Here is a 20,427-nt window from a genome sequence, read left to right as displayed (position 1 = left end):
AGCCTCGCCTCTGCGCAGCGACTGGGACCCGCCCCTGGGTTCCTCGAAAGCCCAGCGGGGCGCTGGGGACCCTGGGGGCTCCCAGCCTGGCCTATCGCCTCTAGAAGCCGGGCAAGGAGAGGCAGGAGGGGAGGGAGAAGCCGCGAAGATGCTGCTGCAACCTCGGCGGACAAGCCGGACCGCCATCCACGTCCCTGCCCGGCGTGGTCCTCTGCTCCCCCTCAGCCCCCAGCTGGAAGGCGGGGTCCCTCTCCAGGCCCCCAGCATCTCCTCTCTGGCCCCGCCTCTCCCTGGGCAGGCTGTCTCTGTTTCCACCTTCCACTCTCCGTCCTTTCCTTTCCCTGTGCCCTCTTCTCACACCCTGGAGTCCCGGACTGGGGCTGAGGGCCGGGCAGTGGAGGTAAGGGGGAGGACTGAGGTGGGGGTGGGGTGGGCACTGGGTGTGTCCTGGTACCAGGAGCGGGTTGATCAGAGGGGTGTGAGGAGAGACCCTCTGCAGGTAGTAGGGCCGGGGGCTCCCAGGACCTTTGCGTGTGTAGGGTTGGAGAAGGAGGGTGTAGGGGTGTCAGGCCAGATGATTGACCCCGGCATCCCTGGTTCTGCCCGCAGTGACTGCAGCTCCCCAGGAACCCCCTGCCCAGCCTCCCCAGGCGGGCAGTGGAGTTGGCCGGGCCCCTGGGCGCGCCATGCGCAGCACCACACTACTGGCACTGCTGGCTCTGGTCCTGCTCTACCTGGTGTCCGGTGCCCTGGTGTTCCAGGCCTTGGAGCAGCCCCATGAGCAGCAGGCCCAAAGGGAGCTGGGGGAGGTGCGAGAGAAGTTCCTGAGGGCCCATCCATGTGTGAGCGACCAGGACCTGGGGCTCTTCATCAAGGTGCGTGGGTGGGGGAGAGACCTGCAGCAGTCACCTGTGACCCCCTAATACTAGCTGCATGCGGCTGGGGCCCTGTTCTGGAGTGCTGCTTCCTGACCCACACCCCTGAAGGCAGGGTGCAGCTGGAGGGGTGCGGGGCAGAGGCCAGGATCCAGGTCTCTTGTGTTTTCAATATGGCGGCCATGGGCTGCATTTGTTTTCCTTGCTGTGCCCAGCATTGGGTTGCCTGGCGTGTGATAGTGATTGCGTGAAGGAACCCGTGAAGGAAGAAATGAATAAACAGCTGTAGCATATGAGATATGTTACGTCTTCCCAGGTCTAACTCACAGGTTTAGGGTTACCAGATGAAGGCTGGAATACCCAGTTAAATGTAAATTTCAGCTCAAGGATGAATACTTTTAAAACACAAATTTGTCCCATGCAGTATTTTTATTTGCTAAATCTGGCATCTCTACACTAGTTCCTGTGCTTCTTTAGAGTCACAGATGCCTCAGAGAAACCCAAGAACACTGTGAACACTTCCCCACCCCCTACCTCCAAAAAAGTGCACATATAAATACGTACCCTTGATTTCGGAGGGTTCCAGGTTCCCCTAAGCCAATCCATGCCATCATGGATGCCAGCTTGAGCACACCTTCCTGCCACGACACATGCTTGTGAAGTGAAAGCTAGAGGGAGTGCAAATCAGGGATGGGGTGGGCTTTGGTTCAGTGACTAAAGGAAGGGTGGGCCGCAGCCTTTCATGCTACTGTCAGGCAAGCACCTCTGCTCTCGCTCTGATTTCTGAGCCACTGTCATACTAAAAAAAATAAATAAAAACACCTAACATTTAACTTGATTACATTAATGTGTATTATGTTATTGAAAAGCTAACCTCCCCCCACCTTTCCTTTCCTGCCTGTTCTTATGGAAGGAGGAGGCATCAGCATGGGGACTCAGTGTTCCAGCTGATTCCCAAGGTGGCAGGACCTGGAGCAGAGTTGAGGGTGGGGTGGGGCCAGGACACAGGCAACTTGACATTGTCTCTGACCCAGAGAATGCCCAGAAAGGCTCTCTGACACTCTGGGTAGGAGAGTGTCTGACCACACCACAGGGCAGGAGGAGAGAGGGAACCTGACCTATTTTATCTTCACAAAGGAATAGCTTTTCTCCTGGATATGAAAAAAGAAGAAAAGGAAGGGCAGAAACATGCAAGGCGGACAACAGCTGCTTTATTTCTCTTCTATAATTAGCCAGTCATGCAGCAATTGTGCACCTACTGTGTGCTAGGTGCCATGCTGTCCAGGATAGGGTGAGCAGGGAAATTGATATTGGGGTGGACATATGCAGGCTGTAGCCTAGAGGATGTCACATCTAGGCGAAGGCACCGATTCCAGGGAAAGTTCACTGTAGGATTTAGTAGAAGGGGAGTTTTCCTTACTTCCTTCTTTGTTAACTGCCAGCTGTATGCTGAGCCCTGGCCTAGGTGCAGGGTGAGGGTGATGGCAAGGAGGGAAATGCCCCAGGGTCTTTGGGAAGAGCCAGTAACTGATGAAGCAGATGAGATGGGTAGAATTTAGAGATGTGTGATTGGGTTGCAAGAGACTCTCAGGCAGAGGAACAGCATGGAAAAAGGCGTGGAAACTGGAAAGCTCAGAGTGTTTTGCAGTTCTTGGATTTAGCAGATGCCTAGTCATTTGAAGCAAAAATTAGAACACCCAGAATGACAAAGGATTTTTTCCCAAGTTGTGAATTTATTGGAAAAGTGTTGCAAAATAAAATGAAATAACTTTTAATCATACACTTCACTTCTTGGCTTCATGAAGAGATTATTACAGGAAATGGAATCGTCTCAAAATCTGGGGATAAGGTCACTGTAACTTGGGCTCCAAAATGGAAGTCCCAGGAGAGAAGACTCGGGAAAGGGAGGTTGGGACCACATGGAGAAGGGGCTTACAGGCTGGGCTGGGGAACTCAGACTCTATTCTGCAGATAGCAGAGAGGGATGGAAGATTTGGGGCTGTCACTTTAGGAAGATTAATTTGGAATGTGTCTTGCTAATGAGGACTGCAGTCAGAGAGAAAGAAGGTGGTTTATGACCTCCTTCACACTGCCGCCTGTGTGTCCTGGCTCAGTGCTGCTTGGGGAAGGGCCCCCTGTGCTCTCTCCTCACTGTGCTCTGACCTCCATCACTTAGGGCAGGCACTCTCAAAACACAGACTCTGTCTTGGGAGGGAGGCCAACTGGCTGGCAAGATGGGCAGACACATGGCCATTTCATGAATGTAATCATATTTAATAAGCATCTGGGCTTCCCTTGTGGCTCATCTGGTAAAGAATCTGCCTGCAATACAGGAGACCTGGGTTCGATCCCTGGGTTGTGAAGATCCCCTGGAGAAGGAAAAGGCTATCCACTCCAGTATTCTGGCCTGGAGAATTCCATGGACTGTATAGTCCATGGGGTCACAAAGAGTCGGACAAGACTGAGTGATTTTCACTTTCACCTTCAGTGAGCATCTACTGTGTAGCACAGGGTTTGGTTTGGACTTCAGCAGGGTGGGGAAGGGTTTGTCTGTCCATGACCCTCCCCAAACTGGATGCAAAATTTGTTGGTATGTGAACCTTCCTGGAGGGAGGGTCCCTAACTTTAATCAGATTTTTGAAGGCAAGAGACTGACTCAAAGTCAGCTTCCTATGGGGAAGTAGAGGTGGTGGGGTCCCTGGAAAGCTGAACTCATTGAGCATGCTGTCTACATGGGTAATCATTTAACAACTACACAATGCTTGCTTTGTTGTGAATGCTTTAACTCTTCACAATAACTCTTTGAGGAAGGTACTATTATCACCATCCCCAACTGACAGATGCAGAAATGGAAGTGCAGTTCAGCTTCACTTAGCACCAAGATGTGAACCCAGGCAGGCTGGTCCCAGAGTCTGTGCTCCTGACCACTGTAAAACTGGAAATCTGTTATGTGAAATTAAGGGGCTGATAACTCAAACGTTTCTACAACAATGTGTTGGTCAAACAACAAAATTGGGCTGCCCAATCTGCAATGTCTGCCCTAAGGGACTGCCTTCAAGACCAGAGGGCAGGGGAGAGCTGGGAGGGGTAAGGAGGGAAGCACTCAGAGACTGGAGGGCCAGGGGTTGGCCAGGATAGGAGGCAAGGACTGAGGTTCCTCCTTCTGCGCCTTGTCCTGCAGGATGTGGCTGATGCCCTGGGAGGGGGCGCGAACCCTGACACCAACTCAACCAGTAACAGCAACCATTCAGCCTGGGACCTGGGCAGTGCCTTCTTTTTCTCAGGCACCATCATCACAACCATCGGTGGGGGAAGGGATTGGGCATGGAGAGGGGGCAAGGGGTGGCTGGGCTTTCTCATGGGGGAAGGTGCAGGGGGAGCTAGGGGGGTGCCAGGTAGCCCCTAGACCTGCTGCACGGCCCCTCTGCCCAGGCTATGGCAACGCAGCCCTGCGCACAGATGCTGGGCGCCTCTTCTGCATCTTTTATGCGCTGGTGGGGATCCCGCTGTTTGGGATACTGCTGGCCGGGGTCGGGGACCGGCTAGGCTCTTCCCTGCGCCGTGGCATCGGTCACATCGAAGCCATCTTCCTGGTGAGCTGCTCCAAGCCCTGTGCGCCCTGGCGTTGGGTTCGCGATACCCTTACCCAAGTCTGTCCCAGCCCGGGGCATGTGAGTGGGGCGGGGCGCCTGAATCCCGCGAACCTCTAACACTGGTGGTTCTGAGAAGAGGGGGTGTGGGGTGTGAGCCTGGAGGTTTTGGTGACTCCTCGGCCCCTCCCTGCAGAAGTGGCACGTGCCACCGGGGCTGGTGCGAATTCTATCCGCGGTGCTCTTCCTGCTGATCGGCTGCCTGCTCTTTGTCCTTACGCCCACGTTCGTGTTCTGCTACATGGAGGGCTGGAGCAAGCTGGAGGCCATCTACTTCGTGGTGGTGACACTCACCACGGTGGGCTTCGGGGACTATGTGGCCGGTGAGGCCACCTTTCTTGGGTTGCTCTTCCCTTCCCACGGGCTCTGCCATCTGGCTTCTCTCTCGAAATTCCACAGGGCGCTTGTGAGCTCACACGCGCTTGCTCCACGCCCTACATCCGCTCACTGAATGCACCCTCACGTTTTGGCGGGGCTGCGACACCTCCTGCCTGCTTACGGTCTTCCATGCCTGCACGCCCATGCATGCTCACACGTATATTAAGTGACCCCTTCACACATGCCACATTCTTGTACACATGCACCCCTCACACATGCTCACATTCTTGCGCATGAGCACCTCCACTTACTCTTCTCTTGCACACCTTCAAGTCACTCCCAGTCTGTCTCCTTGCGTCTATTCACGCACTCTAGCTCAGACCCTTGGCCCTGGGGAGGGCGGATCCTCTCCAGGAGTTGGGAAGGACAGTGAACCGAGACTCATGGGCTCAAGGCGTGTCTCACAATCAACTTCTTTCTGCCCTCCCCGGCGGTGTCTCAGGGGCCAGTCCCAACCAGAACTTTGCAGCCTACCAGCCGCTGGTGTGGTTCTGGATCCTGCTCGGCCTGGCCTACTTCGCTTCAGTGCTCACCACCATCGGGAACTGGCTGCGAGTCGTGTCCCGCCGCACTCGCGCAGAGGTAGGCGCCCCTTGCTTCGACGCCGCGCCTGCGCCTGCGCTGTGGTGCTGACGCGCTGTTCCCCAGCAGCCGGTGGACCACCCCGCCTTCCCTTCCAGAGTGTGGGCTCCCCAAGACAGGGATTGAGGGAGCCACGGTGTGCACCGGTTGAGATAAAAGGGATAGGCTCGGACAGGTTTGCAGTTGACTCCAGTCTCTACTCTCATGGTTAAAGGTTACCAGATTTAGCCAATAAAGATGAAGGAATCCTAGTTGGATATGAATATCGGGTAAATTGCAAATGTTATCTGAGTACAAGTATGTCTCAAATATTGCATGGGACATACTTATACTAAAATTTTATTTGTTGCTGCGTTTTGTCGTTGTAGTTTTATTTATTGTTGTATTTTGTAACCCCCTCTACTGGCCGTGGAGTAGGTGGAGGCACAAAGGTCTCTGGGGACAAGGGAGAGCTGATACAAAACCTCGGGTCTTTTCTTCTGGAGAAGGGAGCATTTCAGTGCAGGCGGAGGAAAGGAGAGGATGTGGCTGGTGATGAGCTTTGCCCTCCCTCCTCCGGGCTTTTCCCACTCATGAGGCAGGAGGACCAGGCGGAAAAGAGGGGCCATGCCTGACGGGTGACGGCGCAGGCTCCCGGGGTTGCGGAGAGACGGTCGAGGATCCCTAGTCGAGGACTGCCTTTCCTCCCCGCGCAGATGGGTGGCCTCACGGCGCAGGCCGCCAGCTGGACGGGCACGGTGACCGCGCGGGTGACCCAGCGAGTTGGGCCCACGGCACCACCGCCGTTGGAGAAGGAGCGGCCACCCCTGCCTCCACCGCCTTGCACGGCGCAGCCTGCCAGCAGGCCCCTATCCCCTGCGGCCCCGGAGAAGACCGAGCCGTCCTCCCCGCCCTCCCCGCCCACGCCGCCCACGCCGCCCACGGCCTCCGCGCTGGACTACCCCAGCGAGAATCTGGCCTTTATCGACGAGTCCTCGGACACGCAGAGCGAGCGCGGCTGCGCGCTGCCCCGCGCGCCACGGGGTCGCCGCCGCCCCCTCAATCCCCCCAGGAAACCGTCGCGGCCCCGCGGCCCGGGGCGCCCCCGGGACAAAGGCGTGCCCGCGTAGAGGGAGGACACCGGCCCCGGCCTCTCAAAGGGCTTCGTTCTGGCCCTCTCACCCCGGCATGCTCTGCTTGTCTGACCAAAGAGCCCTCTCTCGACCGACCGGACCGAAACCTGGGGAGGAGGCCATGGGCTGCTTGTCTGCCACCCCCTGCTCCTGGCCCTGTCACTTCATCCATTTCCAGACTCCCACGGCTTTCTGTCTCGCTGTCCCGGCCGGGCCTGTCCCTCACAACACCTCACGACTGTGCCTCAAAGCCCGCATCAATAAACGGAAACAGTCTGCACGGCTGCGGGCGTGGAGCTGCGGGAACGCGAGAAGGGTGTGCGAGTGCTTGCGTCGTCGGCCACCTCCCGGGCAAGTCAGGCCCCGCTCCCTCCTTCTCCTCCCGCCAGGGTCCCCAGGCCGAACCCATGCCCCTCCCGTCGGTCAAGGGACCGCACTCTCAGGGGTACTTGGACCGGTGTTTCTGCCTGAAGTTGCCGGTAGGGTCTGGAGTGAGAATCAGCCAGGATGCGCGGGGAGTCCATGCCCCGTGCGGCTATGCGGCCAGGGATGGGGAGACAGAAGGGCATCTAGTGTGGAGGCTTGTAGCTTGAACTCTCCGCGCGCGAGACTCCCATGGGCCGTTCCGACGGGACCCTGCCCCTCCCCGTTCAAGGAGCGTGAAACCCCTCCCCCACCCTCCTCGCCCGGAGGCCTGTGGCAACTGGGTCCGTTGGGGCAGAAGCATGGAGGGAAAGCCTTTAAAAGTAAGAACTCTTCCTGGTCCTCCTCACCCTGCCAGCTCGCAGGCTCACCCTGGGCCCCTGACTGTCCTTTCATTCAGCCCTGGCTCAGGGCAGCTCCCAACAATCACCCCCCACGCCCCCCATCTCCCCCCGCCCCCAGCAGGGGAGTGTCAGCCCTGGTTGGGTTCAGGATCCCTGGTCCCAGCCTGCTCTCCCTCCCCTCCCGATTCCCCACGACCCTCGGCTTCCCTCGTTGTGTGTGGCCCACAGGCGTCGGCCAAGTCTTCGAGCCACCATGGCTCGGGCAGGTCGAGCCTGCAGGACATCCGGAACATGTGGACCACGGCTACTCTGTCTCAGCCGAAGCTGAATGTGCAGCTGCCCACGGTCCGCGAGGACTCGGAACTGGAGGACGTTAGCGTAAGCGGTAAGACTCTCTGGTCCTACGACCAGAAGGCTGGCCACGACGCAGAGGGTGGCTGGGAAGCATCCGACGGCGGAGAGGACAAGGACAGCTTCAAGCCAGAAGAGCCAGAGGAGCTGGAGCTTGGCGGCGATAGCTCCCAAGGAAGCCGTTTAGAGGAGGACGATTCCAAGACCGACAACGGTGTGTGGCCTCACCGGGCTGTGGGCGCCCGAGCTGGGGGGCTGGCCAGAGCCTCAATTTCTATTGCCGTAAAATGGGGGAAAACAGTAGAACCTAAGTTTCTAGGATTCCCTGAAAGGGGCGCCCCACGCTAACCTTTCTCGCTTTAAAGCAACCAGACATTCTAGGAACGCCCCCTACCGGGCAGGCGTCGCACAAGGTCCTGGGGCCATAGAGACGGGCAGGAAAATACGCAAAGGCGTGGAGTGTTTTCCATGGAATCACCGAATAGTTGAAAGGAGGGAGTTAATGCCTTTTCTGTGGATTTGAGCTATTTGAGGGAGTGCCTACCTTTTATTCATTGTCACTGGTTACAGTTGTTATACTGTTTACTTCCAGTGAAAGTGAAAGTGAAGTCGCTCAACCGTGTCCGACTCTGCCACCCCATGGATTGTAGCCTACCAGGCTCCTCTGTCCATGGGATTTTCCAGGCAATAGTACTGGAGTAGATTGCCATTTCCTTCTCCAGGAATTTGCCATTTCCTTTACTTCCAGTAGTAAATACTATTTACCAGGCTGTTTGGGGCATGCCCTTCTCCCTGCCACCTCTGCTCTCCAGGCCTTCGTCAGGGAATTGGAGCAGACAACAATATACTATTTATTGAGCACTTGCTGTTGTGCCAAGCACTCAGCTTCCCTTGCATGATCGCCTTTAAATTTCACAACCTCTATAAGGGGGCCAGTCTTATTATCCCATTGTACAGATGAAGAAATTGAGGGTCAGAAAGTCAGTCACTGGCCTTAAGTCTCACAAAGCGGGGTAGTCCGAACTGTCATCTCGGAGGGTGGGACAACAAAGCCCAGGTTTGTAAACCACTGTCCCATACTGTTTCCCACTCAAGTAGTATCTGGAGCTGGTCTCTGGAGCCCCCCTAACCCTCAACCTACCCCTACATCTTCTCTGCTCCAGGGGAAGCCCGAGCAGTCTACAAATGACAAATCCCTCTTTTCTCTTCTCCCAGAAAAGCCTTCCTCAGTGTCATCGCTCAATATCTCGAGGCACACACCCCATCGAGCCTACTGGGTGGAACAGCAGAGCAGGGTTGGAGGCACCAAGGAGACTGGGAGTATAGTGGGGGGTGGAGGGTGAGCAAGTTGGGGGTGGGAGGGTGGGGGTGCTTTGTAGGGTGGAGGGGCAGGCAGGTCAATTGGGGGTCTTGGAACTGGAGGGCAAAGTTGGGGCATTTCAGCTGTGGGTAGAGCTGGGGTCCTTTGTTCATCTGAGTCTCTTGCTGCCTCTCCAGCTGCCCCTGCCCCTGACTGAACTGATGGAGAATGAAGCTCTGGAAATACTCACCGAAGCCCTCCGGAGTGAGCCTCCCCACCCCCTACTCCCTGCACGCCACCCCCCACCCTTGCCCCCAACTTCCACAAGAGACCCTGGGGGATTTTGCAGGCCTTGGTCCTATAGGAGTGGGGTTTCAGGATGTGTTTGCCTTGTCAGATTCCCTTACCACCCACAAATATTCCAGAAGCTTTAGGAAAAGTAAAAAGTTAGGAGACTGGGCACAGGGAGACCCAAAGGACAGAGTACGGAGTGACTGTCACAGGACTGGGCTGTAGCCTCAGTGCAGCCCCTCTTAACCTGCTGTGGCTTTTCTAAGGCCATTTCTCCACTTGCCTATTGGGAATTACAGCCTTTGTGTGGCCTTGGCCCCTTCCTAGAGCCTTTGGACAGTGGATTATTGGAGTAAATTTCCTTGGGTTGCCCTGCTTACTTTTTGAAAGTCAGGGTTGGGTGGGGAGGGCTAAGAGCTAATGGCTTAGAGGGGGTGGTCCAAGAGGTGTTCCCAAAGCTTCCTGCTCTCAGTGCCCTAATTCAGGCCGGCAACATCTTCTCTAAATTTGCCTTCCTCATCCATCCTCCACCTCAGCACCCCATCCCACTCTGAATCTCCCATCTGTTTGGAGCACAGGTCTCTGACTTGACCATTTGAAACAAAACCACCAGGTTCCAGTACCCTGAAGATCCAGTTTCCCGAACTAACATAGACTGGCTGATGGGGAGGCCATGCCCCTGCTCACTGCCCTGAATACAGCTCTGCCCTCCAGGTTACCAATCAGAGATCGGCCGGGACCATTCCCTGACCAAACAGCTGCAGCGATACATCGAGGGGCTCAAAAGGCGCCGGAACAGGAGGCTGCAAGTCTTGGCAGTCTGAGAGGACCGCCTCGGGCTCCAGCGAGTGCCCGACTCCAGCCCTGGTCCCTGTCCAGTACCCAGATCCAAGCCCGACCCTGCCCACGTGGAATTTGAGCCCTTAGAGAAATAAAAGAATCTGTACATGGTCCGTGAGTCAATGCGTGGCTGCCCGCTAGAGGCGGACGCACGTGGCCCCGCCTTTCCCTATGACCTTCACTCGGTCACCGCAGTGACCTTGAGCGTTCTCTGTTCGGGCCCTACGGGCTCTGCTTTCCCAGGACTCGAAATCCAGGACTTATTTCATGTCTTAGGTCAGCTTCTCCCACTCCGGGTTCAGCAGCTTTGCGGGAATATGGGGTGTGCGGTGCCAGTGCCCGTTTGTGTTATCTTGGGGGAAGGGGGGAAAAAGGAAAGGGGCAGCACCTCCCTTCTAACTTAGGCGCTCTAGACCCCGCCTTTCATGCATATGCAGATACACCAGTCTGGGCGCTCGCCCCGCCCCCTATTTACATATGTATGAAGTCTCCCCCTTCAACGACCTCTCGCGAACAGCGCGCCCCGCCTCTCCCTTTACGTAAGAAGGCTCCTGGCCCCACCCTCTCCCCGGAGCCTCTCCCCGTCTCCTCTGGACACGCCCCCTCGGCCACCTCCTACGCAAGCAAGTGCGCCGCCGGAGCTCGGCGGCGGCGCAGCCCGGACTTGCACGAAGGCCAGCCCGCCGGCTTCGCTGGCCCCGCCCCGGCACGTCCCGGCGCGCAGGCGCTGCCCGCCCCACTTGCCTGATTAGCATAGGGCGCTGGGCCACGCCCCCTGCTTTGCATGCGCACGGCCAGCCCCGCCCCCGCTGTCAGCTGGAGGAAGCGGAGTAGGAAGCGGCCGCGATGTCCTTTTGTGTCCTACAAGCCGCCGGCGGCGCCGCCGAGTGAGGGGACGCGGCGCGGCGGGGCGGCGCGGCCCGAGGAGGCGGCGGAGGAGGGGCCGCGCGCGGCCCCCGGCTCACCCGGCGCTCCGGGCCGCTCGGCCCCCATGCCTGCCCGCCCGCCCTGCCGGAGCCCCAGGTCCGGGGGCGGAGGGGAGCGCCGCTGGGGGGTGGGCGGGCGGGCGGGGCGCGGGGGCCATGTGCGAGCGCGGCTGGGAGGCGGGCGGGGGGCGGGTTCCAGGCGGGGTCCGACTCTGGGTCCGGCCCAGGTCACGGTCGGCACCCGGTCGAAAGCCAGACGGGGTCAGGGTGCGGGCGGGATCTGGCGTCCAGGGCTTAAGGCACCGGCCCGAGACCCGGGGCCAGTTCTGACTCGGGCTGCGGGTTCTGGCCAGGGTCGGGCTTGGGCTTCGGATCCAATCCCAGGGCAGGGTTCAGTCCGGCACCTGGAGCATGCCGGAGTCCCGGGGCGGGCCAGGGTGGAAGATGGGAAGGGTTCCCGGTCGGGGAAGGGGCTTTGAAGACCACGTGGGGGCGCTCGAAGGGGCCTCGGGCCACCCTTCTCTCTGGGTCAAAGGTCATCGCACTGGCTGGGGAGAGCTTCCTCCTCCTTGGCGCTCCCCCATTACTTCCTGATAACCTGATAGAGGGCCCCCGCGGGCGGAGGGGGAGGGGAGACGCAGTAACTTTAGGCAACTTCCCGTAGGTGTGCGCAGGTTGGGGGGGCGGGCTGGGTGCCCCGTGGTGTAGGATTCTGCGGCAGCAGGAGTGTAAGAGCGAATGTGCGGAAGAGTGTGCAAGGAGGTGGAGCCGCGCCAGCGGGTGTGCCTGGGGCCAGAGGGGAAGATGTGTCAGGTGTGAGAGGTTCCGAATGTCTTTCCATAAGGGTCTATGCCTGTGTGTGGGGGGGGGGGGGGCGTGGGGGGGGCGGGAATCATGGTGAGAGTGTAAGTGTATTTGTGAGCGAGAGTGTGATTATGAGCCTAGAGTGTGAGTTTGTTATGTAGTATGCACTTTAGGAGTGTGTGAAGGCAAATGGGAGCATGAGTAAGAGCTGGGGTTTGAGAAGGCCGTGTGAGTGTGAACTTGCTCAGTAGAGTGTGACCGTGTGTGAGCACATGAGGGTGTGTGTGCAGGTGAGGACATCTGAAGACCCAAGTGAGTGGTAGGGTGAGGGTATACGCACACCTGTGTGAGCACATGGACTGCCCTTTGGTGTGTATGTCTCTGTTTTGGCTCTTGAGTGGAGGATCCCCAGGTGTGGGGGAGACTGCTGAGATCACCAGCATCTGGAGAAAACTGAGAGATATCCCACTCTTGGCTGAGGATTCCAGATAGGGTTGAAGGGTGCTTGGGGGTAAGGTTTCCCTATTGCCTGGCCTGGGTGGGGTAGGGGTTTTCCAAACCTCCTGTAGGTTCCCAGGTGGGAGACCTGCTGTCAGTTACTGGCCCTAGAGGCTCTGGAGACTCTGTTCCTATGGCAACAGCTGGGGGGGGCCCTCTTCATGGGCAGCCTTCCTTGGACTCTGTCCCCCCTCCACCCTCTGGTTAGGCCTGGAAGCCTGCCTAGGCCTGGGGTTGGGCAACCAGGGTGACAGGGTGTCTCCATCCCCCATCCCAGCTCCTCCCTGTGACCTGACGGGTCTCTTCCCGCAGGTGACCAGCGCCATGTCCAGCCAGGTGGTGGGCATTGAGCCTCTCTACATCAAGGCAGAGCCAGCCAGCCCTGACAGCCCAAAGGGTTCCTCGGAGACTGAGACTGAGCCCCCCGTGGCTCTGGCTCCTGGCCCAGCCCCCACCCGCTGCCTCCCAGGCCACAAGGAAGAGGAGGATGGGGATGGGGCTGGGCCTGGCGAGCAGGGTGGTGGGAAGCTGGTGCTCAGCTCCCTGCCCAAACGCCTCTGCCTGGTCTGTGGGGATGTGGCCTCCGGCTACCACTATGGTGTGGCATCCTGTGAGGCCTGCAAAGCCTTCTTCAAGAGGACCATCCAGGGTGAGCCCCCACCCCATTCCTGTGCCCTTTGCCCTCTGGGCTTGGGGCTGCCTAACTGCTGCACTGCTGAGTGCCGTGGTACCACTTGGGGTTGGCAGCCTGGAGTTCCCAGGTCCTCCTATGTCCCAGGAATGCCCTTTCCCTTAAGAGTTAAATAAAGCCGCCAGGACGTGTTGATGGATCGTATGTGGGATGTGAGAGCGGGACTCAGGATGCCTCCTAGTTTTCTGGTACCCAGGCCCAGCACCTTCCACAGCAGCCCCTGCCTGCTTCTAAGCTTGAGTCTTCTGGCCGCTGCTATCCTCTCCCCAGCAAAGAACATGCCCTTTTTTGTGTTGATTTCCTGAAGCAGCCCCAGCACAAGGCAGGTTTTTATGGTTAACTGAGAGGGGGCTACATCATATTTCAGCATCTACCTTTAAAAAAACTTAGGGAATTCCCTGGCAGTCCAGTGGTTAGGACTTCTTGCTCTTACTGCCAAGAGCCCAGGTTCAAACCCTGATCAGGGAACTAAGATCCCAGAACCCACATGGTGTGGTCAGGGAAAAAAAAAAACACGATTATTAGGCATCCCTGCCAATAGTACTCAGTGAATTTTTCCACTCGGCATATCAAAATATGAGTGAGCAAGATGGTGATGTAAGAAGCATTATTTGGGATGTACCTGTTACTTATATTTTTATATAAACCATTGGTTACTTTGGGGCTATAATACATAGGCTTTTTCAGAGTGTTTCTTGACTGTCAGGCACCGTGCCCTGTTACATTTAAGCTCTGTTACCCCCCACAGCAGTCTCTAAGGTACTAGCACGATTATAACTGAGGCCCAGAGAGGTTTTCAAAACTTGGTTCAGGTCCCACGGGTAGAAAATGGCAGCAACAAGATTTGAACTTGGGTCGATTGAGGTCCAGAGCTAAGCTCGTAAAGGCCAGACTGTTGCCTCTGCTTATTACAAATAACTCCGGGCAGATGCCTCATGGCCGGTTGTGACATTCTAGCAAGTTTTGACTTGGCTGAGACCCGCTGGCCTAAAAGCTCCGTTCCCTTCTGGCCCTGCAGACCTGAGCCAGCAGGTCTGGGTTCAGATGTCTCGTACCCACCCTGGAACACTTGGTTCTCTATTGACAAGTATTTGTCGCGCATTAGCCATACACAGTGATCATTGTGGAGTATCTAGGTGCTGGAGCCTGCTAAATGTCTTACCTTGATTATCCCATTTTGTTCTCACAACCCACCTTTGTAGGAAGTAGTTTTTAATCATCCCAGTGTTACAGATGGGAAAACTTGAGGGTTGAGGGCGTAGCTGTGGGGCTTGCCCAAGGTCACCCACTTGGTAAGTGGCAGCCTCCAGGATCCTCACTCTTCATGAACTTGTGCTCTGCTGCCCTGGCCACTGTTCCAGGTGTGGGGACACAGCTGGGACTAAGGATCGCTCCTGTCCTCAGTTTACATCCCAGCAGAGGAGGAGAGAAAACAGTGAACTGAACACAGTTGTTATTAACAGCTGTGGTAAGTGCTGGGGGGTCAGGAGCAGGATGAGCCAGGGAACATGGCTGGGCCTGAGATGCTGGAGGGCCTCCCTGAGGAGGCGTCTTAAGCTGAAGAAGCCCAGGTAGGGTGGAGGAGAGAGCAGATTGTGAGGAGAAATTCACTTCGGGTATGTTGGCAGTTTGAGCCATTCAGTCCTGTGGTAGCCCAGGAGCTGGGAGGGCCACCGTGCATTCATTCAGCCAGACCCTGTTCCTAGCACTGGGCACAGTCCTGGCCCTCATGGAACTGGCACTAAAATGGGTAGACAGAACAAAGAAGATAAATATGTACAGATGTTGCATATTAAACGGTGCTAAGAGCTTACGAGAAACCATAAAGCAAGGGCAGGAAATATACAGCAGGGACAAGTGACCAGAGGTGTCTGTGGAGGGACTCTTGGCATTCTTACCCAGTGGCTGGGAAGGCCTCCCCAGGAAGGAGAGATCCGAAGGAGGTAAGGGAGCCATGCACCCTGAGGCAGGGCCTGTTTGAGGAACACTGAGTTGGCCAACAGAGCCGGGCAGAGGGCAAAGGGGATGAGGTCAGAAAGGTGGCGAGGAGCTGGGATGCAGGTCTCATAGCCCATGGGATTTACCTGGAGGGCTTTTTAAATTTATTTTTAATTGGAAGATAATTGCTTTACAGTGTTGTGTTGGTTTCTGCTGTACAACAATGGGAATCTGCCATAACCATACATATATCTCCTCCTTCTTGAGCCTCCCTCCCCCACACCTGGAGGGTTTTAAGTAGGGAAGGGACATGATCTGTCTTAGAGGGTTTGTTTGGCTTTAGTTCCTTGACCAGGGATGGAGCCCAGTCCCTCAGCAGTGAAAGTGTGGAGTCCTAACCACTGGACCACCAGGGAATTCCCTGTCTTAGGTTTAAGAGGATGCCTCTGTGTTGATAGTAACTGAAGGAGGCAAAGCAGCAGGAAGGGAGGTGAGAGTGACTCCGGTCAAGGGTAGAAACAGTTGCCAGGGGAGGAAGGGGTGGGCTTCTGAACGGATTAGGAGGTAAAGCCCACCAGGACCTGTCAGTGGCTTAGATTTGGGGTGGGAGAGGAATTATAAATGTCTCTTAGGTTTCTGCTTGAGCAGCTGGACAAATGAGATTGCAGGTTTTGGAGGGGTAGGTCGGGGGCTCCGTCTAGGACAAGATAAGTCTGTAGTGCCTTCTAGACATGCAGAATGCCGAGGAGGCAGTGGGATGTGTCTAGAGTTCACACAGGTCTAGGCTAGAGGTACAGATTTGAAAGCCTGGGTGAGATCACCATGGGAATGAGTCAGAGGAGACAGGTTGGAGGGCCCCCAGGGGGTCTTCAATGGAAGGAGTGTGGGCAGATGCACAGAAGCCCCAAAATAGCAGTGACGTAGGAGGAAAACCCAGAGTGTGGTGTCCTAGAAGCAAAAGAAGAAAAGTGTTTGTTTCTAGGAGGGATCAGCAGTGTTAGATGTTAGTAATAGAAGGACGAGAACTGACCACTGGATGTAGCAGTGTGGAGACCACTGCGGCCCTTGATGAGAACAGATCAGAGGTGTGACTTGACCAGAGGCTGGGGCCGGATGCCACCTGACTCTCCCTTGGTCCCAGCCCCTCCCTTGCCCAGGCTGGGATTCCCAGCCCAGCCGCCTTTCCCCTCAGTGCCCCGGCTTCCCTGCCCCATTCATAGCACTCCCGCTCTCCCCAGACCTGTGCTTGCCTGGAATGGCAGGGCTCTCCCCACTGGCTAGGCCCCCTCTGGGCCCCAGGAGGCTGCCACTGGAGCCCTGCCTCTTCCTTGGCAGGGAGCATCGAGTACAGCTGTCCGGCCTCCAACGAGTGCGAGATCACCAAGCGGAGACGCAAGGCCTGCCAGGCCTGTCGCTTCACCAAGTGCCTGCGGGTGGGCATGCTCAAGGAGGGTGAGCGCTGGCGGGGGCCTGGGTGAGGCTGGGGAGCTGGGTGCATGGGGTCGGGCCGGGTGAGGCCTGGGAAGTCCTGGATGACTGGGCTGGGCAGGTGGGCTCTGGAGAGCAGGCCAGCCCCAGCCCCGTGGACACAGCACTGTCCTGCAATTCTCAAGGGGTACGTCTGGACCGCGTCCGTGGTGGGCGACAGAAGTACAAGCGGCGGCCAGAGGTGGACCCACTGCCCTTCCCAGGCCCCTTCCCTGCTGGACCTCTGGCAGTAGCTGGAGGCCCTCGGAAGACAGGTGAGAACGCGGTGGGGTCCTTGGGGCTCTGGGGTCAGGGTGGGCAATGTCTGTCTGATGTCATTCATACGGGATTGTAGTTATCTTGGGCACTGGGACCCACGTCTTCATCTGTTCGTTCACTCATTTCCCTTGAGAAGTATTTACAAAGATACCCTTTTCTGTGTCAGACCTCGAGCAGTACAGCTGGGAACAGGGAAGGTTTTCTAATGCTCAGAACCTGTCCACAGACAGACGCTTTCCCTAGGAGATAGTGCGGCGTTTCCCGGAGAGAGGTGTCCGAGCCAGGCTGGCCAGTGGCTATTGAGGAAGGCCACAGGGGGACTGACTCTGGGAAGATGTTTGACCCTGAAGGGCTGGCAGAGGGATGAATGCCTGCCTCTTCCAACTGTCACTACAGCCCCGGTGAACGCACTCGTGTCCCACCTGCTGGTGGTTGAACCTGAGAAGCTGTATGCCATGCCCGACCCAGCGGGCCCTGATGGACACCTCCCAGCTGTGGCCACCCTCTGTGACCTCTTTGACCGAGAGATCGTGGTCACCATCAGCTGGGCCAAGAGCATCCCAGGTAGAGGGCCCAGGCAATGTGGGGCTTCCCTGGGTAGGCTGGGCCCTGCCCGGCTCTGGTGCAGTTGCTTAGCCAGCTCTGGTCCCCCTGCCCTCCAGGCTTCTCGTCGCTGTCACTGTCTGACCAGATGTCAGTACTGCAGAGTGTGTGGATGGAGGTCCTGGTGTTGGGTGTGGCCCAGCGCTCCCTGCCACTGCAGGATGAGCTGGCCTTCGCCGAGGACCTGGTCCTGGATGAAGAGGGGGCACGAGCCGCTGGCCTGGGGGAACTGGGGGCTGCCCTGCTGCAGCTGGTGCGGCGACTGCAGGCCCTGCGGCTGGAGCGCGAGGAGTACGTTCTGCTGAAGGCCCTGGCCCTCGCCAATTCAGGTGAGTCTGGGGCTTGTACTGATGGGTTTCTCCATCAGGCGCTTTCGTTTTTTACCTGTGATGGTGGCACACTCCCACTTTGCAGACAGGGAAAACAGGCTTAGGCAAGAACAGTGACTTGCTGAAAGTCACTAAGCCAGGCGAGGACAGGTCCAGGAAATGCATGCTGAATGCCCGTGGTTTTGTAGACAGGTGAACCACTTAGTGGGAGGGAAGGGGAAGGGGACCGGAGGTGGCCGTAGCTGAGGAAAGAGGAGTGGGCCCTGGCTCATGAGCAGGAGCAGCGAGTAGTGCTTCAGCAAATCTTGGTGTGGCTCCTCCTTGGGCCCCCACCTGGCAGTGCCCAGGTCGATGTGGCTCTGTCCTTCTGGAGATGGCCCACGTCAACAGTTCTGTCATCTTGCCCTGCAGACTCTGTGCACATTGAAGATGCTGAAGCAGTGGAGCAGCTGCGAGAAGCTCTACACGAGGCCCTGCTGGAGTACGAAGCTGGCCGGGCAGGCCCCGGAGGGGGCGCTGAGCGGAGGCGGGCAGGCAGGCTGCTGCTCACACTACCGCTCCTTCGCCAGACAGCGGGCAAAGTGCTGGCCCATTTCTATGGGGTGAAGCTGGAGGGCAAGGTGCCCATGCACAAGCTGTTTTTGGAAATGCTCGAGGCCATGATGGACTGAGGCAAGGGGTGGGCATGGGTGGGGGTGCTGGCAGGACCCGCCCAGCATGGGGTCGGCCCCAAGAGGGCAGAGCTGGGGTCTGGGCAGTGCCACAGCCTGCTGGCAGGGCCAGGGCAACACCATCAGCCCCTGGGAGCAGGCCCTACACCCTCCCCTCCCCCCTCCTTGGGGGTGTTAGAAGCTGGGAACATGTGCGCCCAGGCTCTGGGCACAGTGCTGCCCCTCGCAAGCCATAACGTGCCCCCAGGGTGTAGGGGGCCTTGCGGAAGCCATAGGGGGCTGCAGGGGACATATGTGTGTTGGGGGGGTTGGTGGGCAGAAGCCTGATCTCAGGGAGGGAAGGGAGTGGAGGCCACAGTCTCCCAGTGGGTGATGCTTTTGCTGCTGCTTAATCCGACTTCCTCTCCAGAACAGAGAGGGATTTGGAGAGCAAAGGCTCCTGCTCCCTTTGCTCCTTTCTCATCATTTGCATTGGGCATTACTGCCCCCCCCCCACCTTGAAGCAATAACTCCAAGCAGGCTCCAGCCCCTGGACCCCTGGGGTGGCCAGGGCCCCCCATCAGCTCCCACCCAGTCTCCTCAGGGGGGCAGGGAGAGCACTGCCTCTATGCCCTGCAGAGCAATAACACTATATTTATTTTTGGGTTTGGCCAGGGAGGCGCAGGGACATGGGGCAAGCCAGGGCCCAGAGCCCTTGGCTGTACAGAGACTCTATTTTAATGTATATTTGCTGCAAAGAGAAACCGCTTTTGGTTTTGAACCTTTAATGAGAAAAAAAAATATATACTATCGAGCTCAAAAACACTGTGTGGTGTGTCACTGGGTAAGGGGTTAGGGATACATAGGATAGGACTAACAAACAAGATAACGTAAACAAAGCTTCACACAACCAGAGTGAAAAACCGGCGCCTGGCACAGTTTAAGTCTCCGTTTCCTCATCACTCAGCAGCATATTGGGGATGCCACGGCTGATGGGGAACACACGTCCCGACTCTGGGCATTGCAGGGTGCCCTCCAAGACCTCCACCTGCGGGAAGAGGGGACCAGAACTGAGCACTGGCAGTTGTCAAGTGTGGGTGTACAGCCAGGAGGCAAGCGATGGGCCGGTTCTCACCTCCAGCAGCACGTGGTGCATCTTTCTCAGAAATTCCTCGTTATGCTCATACCCCTGAATCGGCTCTTTAGGCACCTGGATGAGATGCAGCTGTGGGCAAGAGGCTTAAATCATCTCGGCTCCCCAGACGCTCGCCCTGAGGCCTGGTGTAAAGGACTGCAGTTAAGACTATCCCCGCCCCCCGCCCCAACCAGCCCCCCCGCCACCCATGGTGTGCACTGGGCTGGGGAGGTGGGGAGGAGGGTCCTCACGTGGTCCGCAGCCTCCAGAAGCGCCGCCCACTCCACTTTGGGTATCATACGCACTATGAAGTCGGGGTTGAACTCCACAGGGTTGATACGGACCTCCGTGGCCTGAGGGGCGCAGAGATTTAGTTATGCAAGGACCGGATCCCCGTTCTCCTACCCCCGCCCCCGGGAGAGGTGCCCGAGACGGCCGGTACCTGGAGACGCAGGGGGAAGCCTCGGGGCCCCACCCCCCGCACGTGGGAGCTCAGCAAGTTGTGGGTGAGCAGCCTCATGTCTACGCTGCCCACTCCCGCAAAGCCAGAACCGGAAGGAGAGTGGTCTCTCTCTACATCATTTCCGGGGCTGTCCCGCTCGATCCTATTGGACACCTGGGAGGAACGGAAACGGCGAAACTTCTGGACTTCCGGTGCTCGCTGGAGCCGAGGTCGGTTGGTATCACGCGCTGCTCCTGGAAGCATCTGGCAGGAGATTGCTATGGCGCAGATCCAGTGGTTTTGGCTGAGCTAAACCTCAGGTTGCTACAAATCATGTACAATGTAAATCATACTTAAGACTGCTCTAATGCAAAGGCCTTCGTGGAATGCAAAATAAATACGCTTTACTCCTACACAGGCGCCTGACACCACCGTCTCCTGACACTTGCTTGCGGTTAAGAAATGGAAATACTGTCCCAATCCGTAAATTACACAATCGAAACAGCGGCAACTCGGACT

The 20,427-nt window shown here is 57.3% G+C and overlaps 4 protein-coding genes across 4 annotated transcripts; 3 read left to right on the top strand and 1 right to left on the bottom strand.

Moving 5' to 3' along the window:
- Window positions 1-505: 505 nt before the first annotated feature.
- Window positions 506-6,930, top strand: KCNK4 (potassium two pore domain channel subfamily K member 4). The gene is made up of 6 exons (XM_070359777.1): window positions 506-875; window positions 4,057-4,180; window positions 4,308-4,468; window positions 4,662-4,848; window positions 5,346-5,485; window positions 6,181-6,930. Exons 1-6 carry the CDS (start codon window positions 687-689, stop codon window positions 6,592-6,594), a joined length of 1,215 nt encoding a protein of 404 aa, XP_070215878.1. The 5' UTR covers window positions 506-686; the 3' UTR covers window positions 6,595-6,930.
- A 670-nt stretch (window positions 6,931-7,600) lies between these two features.
- CATSPERZ (catsper channel auxiliary subunit zeta) lies at window positions 7,601-10,199 on the top strand. Its single transcript, XM_014477688.2, has 4 exons — window positions 7,601-7,929; window positions 8,931-9,010; window positions 9,213-9,279; window positions 10,021-10,199. The coding sequence occupies exons 1-4, from the start codon at window positions 7,656-7,658 to the stop codon at window positions 10,128-10,130; spliced, it is 531 nt and encodes a 176-aa protein (XP_014333174.2). The 5' UTR covers window positions 7,601-7,655; the 3' UTR covers window positions 10,131-10,199.
- Window positions 10,200-10,961: 762 nt separating this feature from the next.
- Window positions 10,962-19,051, top strand: ESRRA (estrogen related receptor alpha). The gene is made up of 7 exons (XM_070360580.1): window positions 10,962-11,169; window positions 12,687-13,023; window positions 16,339-16,455; window positions 16,617-16,745; window positions 17,146-17,313; window positions 17,412-17,681; window positions 18,093-19,051. The coding sequence occupies exons 2-7, from the start codon at window positions 12,699-12,701 to the stop codon at window positions 18,350-18,352; spliced, it is 1,269 nt and encodes a 422-aa protein (XP_070216681.1). The 5' UTR covers window positions 10,962-11,169; window positions 12,687-12,698; the 3' UTR covers window positions 18,353-19,051.
- A 48-nt stretch (window positions 19,052-19,099) lies between these two features.
- Window positions 19,100-20,359, bottom strand: TRMT112 (tRNA methyltransferase activator subunit 11-2). Its single transcript, XM_005894090.3, has 4 exons — window positions 19,909-20,359; window positions 19,718-19,819; window positions 19,467-19,556; window positions 19,100-19,379 (listed from the first exon to the last, which is right to left on the bottom strand). The coding sequence occupies exons 1-4, from the start codon at window positions 20,170-20,172 to the stop codon at window positions 19,272-19,274; spliced, it is 564 nt and encodes a 187-aa protein (XP_005894152.2). The 5' UTR covers window positions 20,173-20,359; the 3' UTR covers window positions 19,100-19,271.
- Between the last annotated feature and the right edge of the window lie 68 nt (window positions 20,360-20,427).

This window comes from Bos mutus, chromosome 22 (assembly GCF_027580195.1).
Source record: "Bos mutus isolate GX-2022 chromosome 22, NWIPB_WYAK_1.1, whole genome shotgun sequence".
Lineage (NCBI taxonomy): Eukaryota > Metazoa > Chordata > Mammalia > Artiodactyla > Bovidae > Bos > Bos mutus.
The sequence above is the reverse complement of the archived record's forward strand: the minus strand, read 5'-3'. Positions and strand labels throughout refer to the sequence as shown.

Bases quoted from the DNA above. Each gene is read 5' to 3' on its own strand.
- KCNK4 (XM_070359777.1), top strand. From the start codon at position 687: ATGCGCAGCACCACACTACTGGCACTGCTGGCTCTGGTCCTGCTCTAC. The intron at 4,849-5,345 runs GTGAGGCCACCT...GCGGTGTCTCAG, and splicing joins CTTCGGGGACTATGTGGCCG to GGGCCAGTCCCAACCAGAAC. The intron at 5,486-6,180 runs GTAGGCGCCCCT...CTCCCCGCGCAG, and splicing joins CCCGCCGCACTCGCGCAGAG to ATGGGTGGCCTCACGGCGCA.
- CATSPERZ (XM_014477688.2), top strand. From the start codon at position 7,656: ATGTGGACCACGGCTACTCTGTCTCAGCCGAAGCTGAATGTGCAGCTG. The intron at 7,930-8,930 runs GTGTGTGGCCTC...CTCTTCTCCCAG, and splicing joins CGATTCCAAGACCGACAACG to AAAAGCCTTCCTCAGTGTCA. The intron at 9,011-9,212 runs GTTGGAGGCACC...CTGCCTCTCCAG, and splicing joins GGGTGGAACAGCAGAGCAGG to CTGCCCCTGCCCCTGACTGA.
- ESRRA (XM_070360580.1), top strand. From the start codon at position 12,699: ATGTCCAGCCAGGTGGTGGGCATTGAGCCTCTCTACATCAAGGCAGAG. The intron at 13,024-16,338 runs GTGAGCCCCCAC...CTTCCTTGGCAG, and splicing joins CTTCAAGAGGACCATCCAGG to GGAGCATCGAGTACAGCTGT. The intron at 16,746-17,145 runs GTGAGAACGCGG...CTGTCACTACAG, and splicing joins TGGAGGCCCTCGGAAGACAG to CCCCGGTGAACGCACTCGTG.
- TRMT112 (XM_005894090.3), bottom strand. From the start codon at position 20,172: ATGCTTCCAGGAGCAGCGCGTGATACCAACCGACCTCGGCTCCAGCGA. The intron at 19,557-19,717 runs GTGAGGACCCTC...TCTTGCCCACAG, and splicing joins TTCTGGAGGCTGCGGACCAC to CTGCATCTCATCCAGGTGCC. The intron at 19,380-19,466 runs GTGAGAACCGGC...CTCTTCCCGCAG, and splicing joins TGCACCACGTGCTGCTGGAG to GTGGAGGTCTTGGAGGGCAC.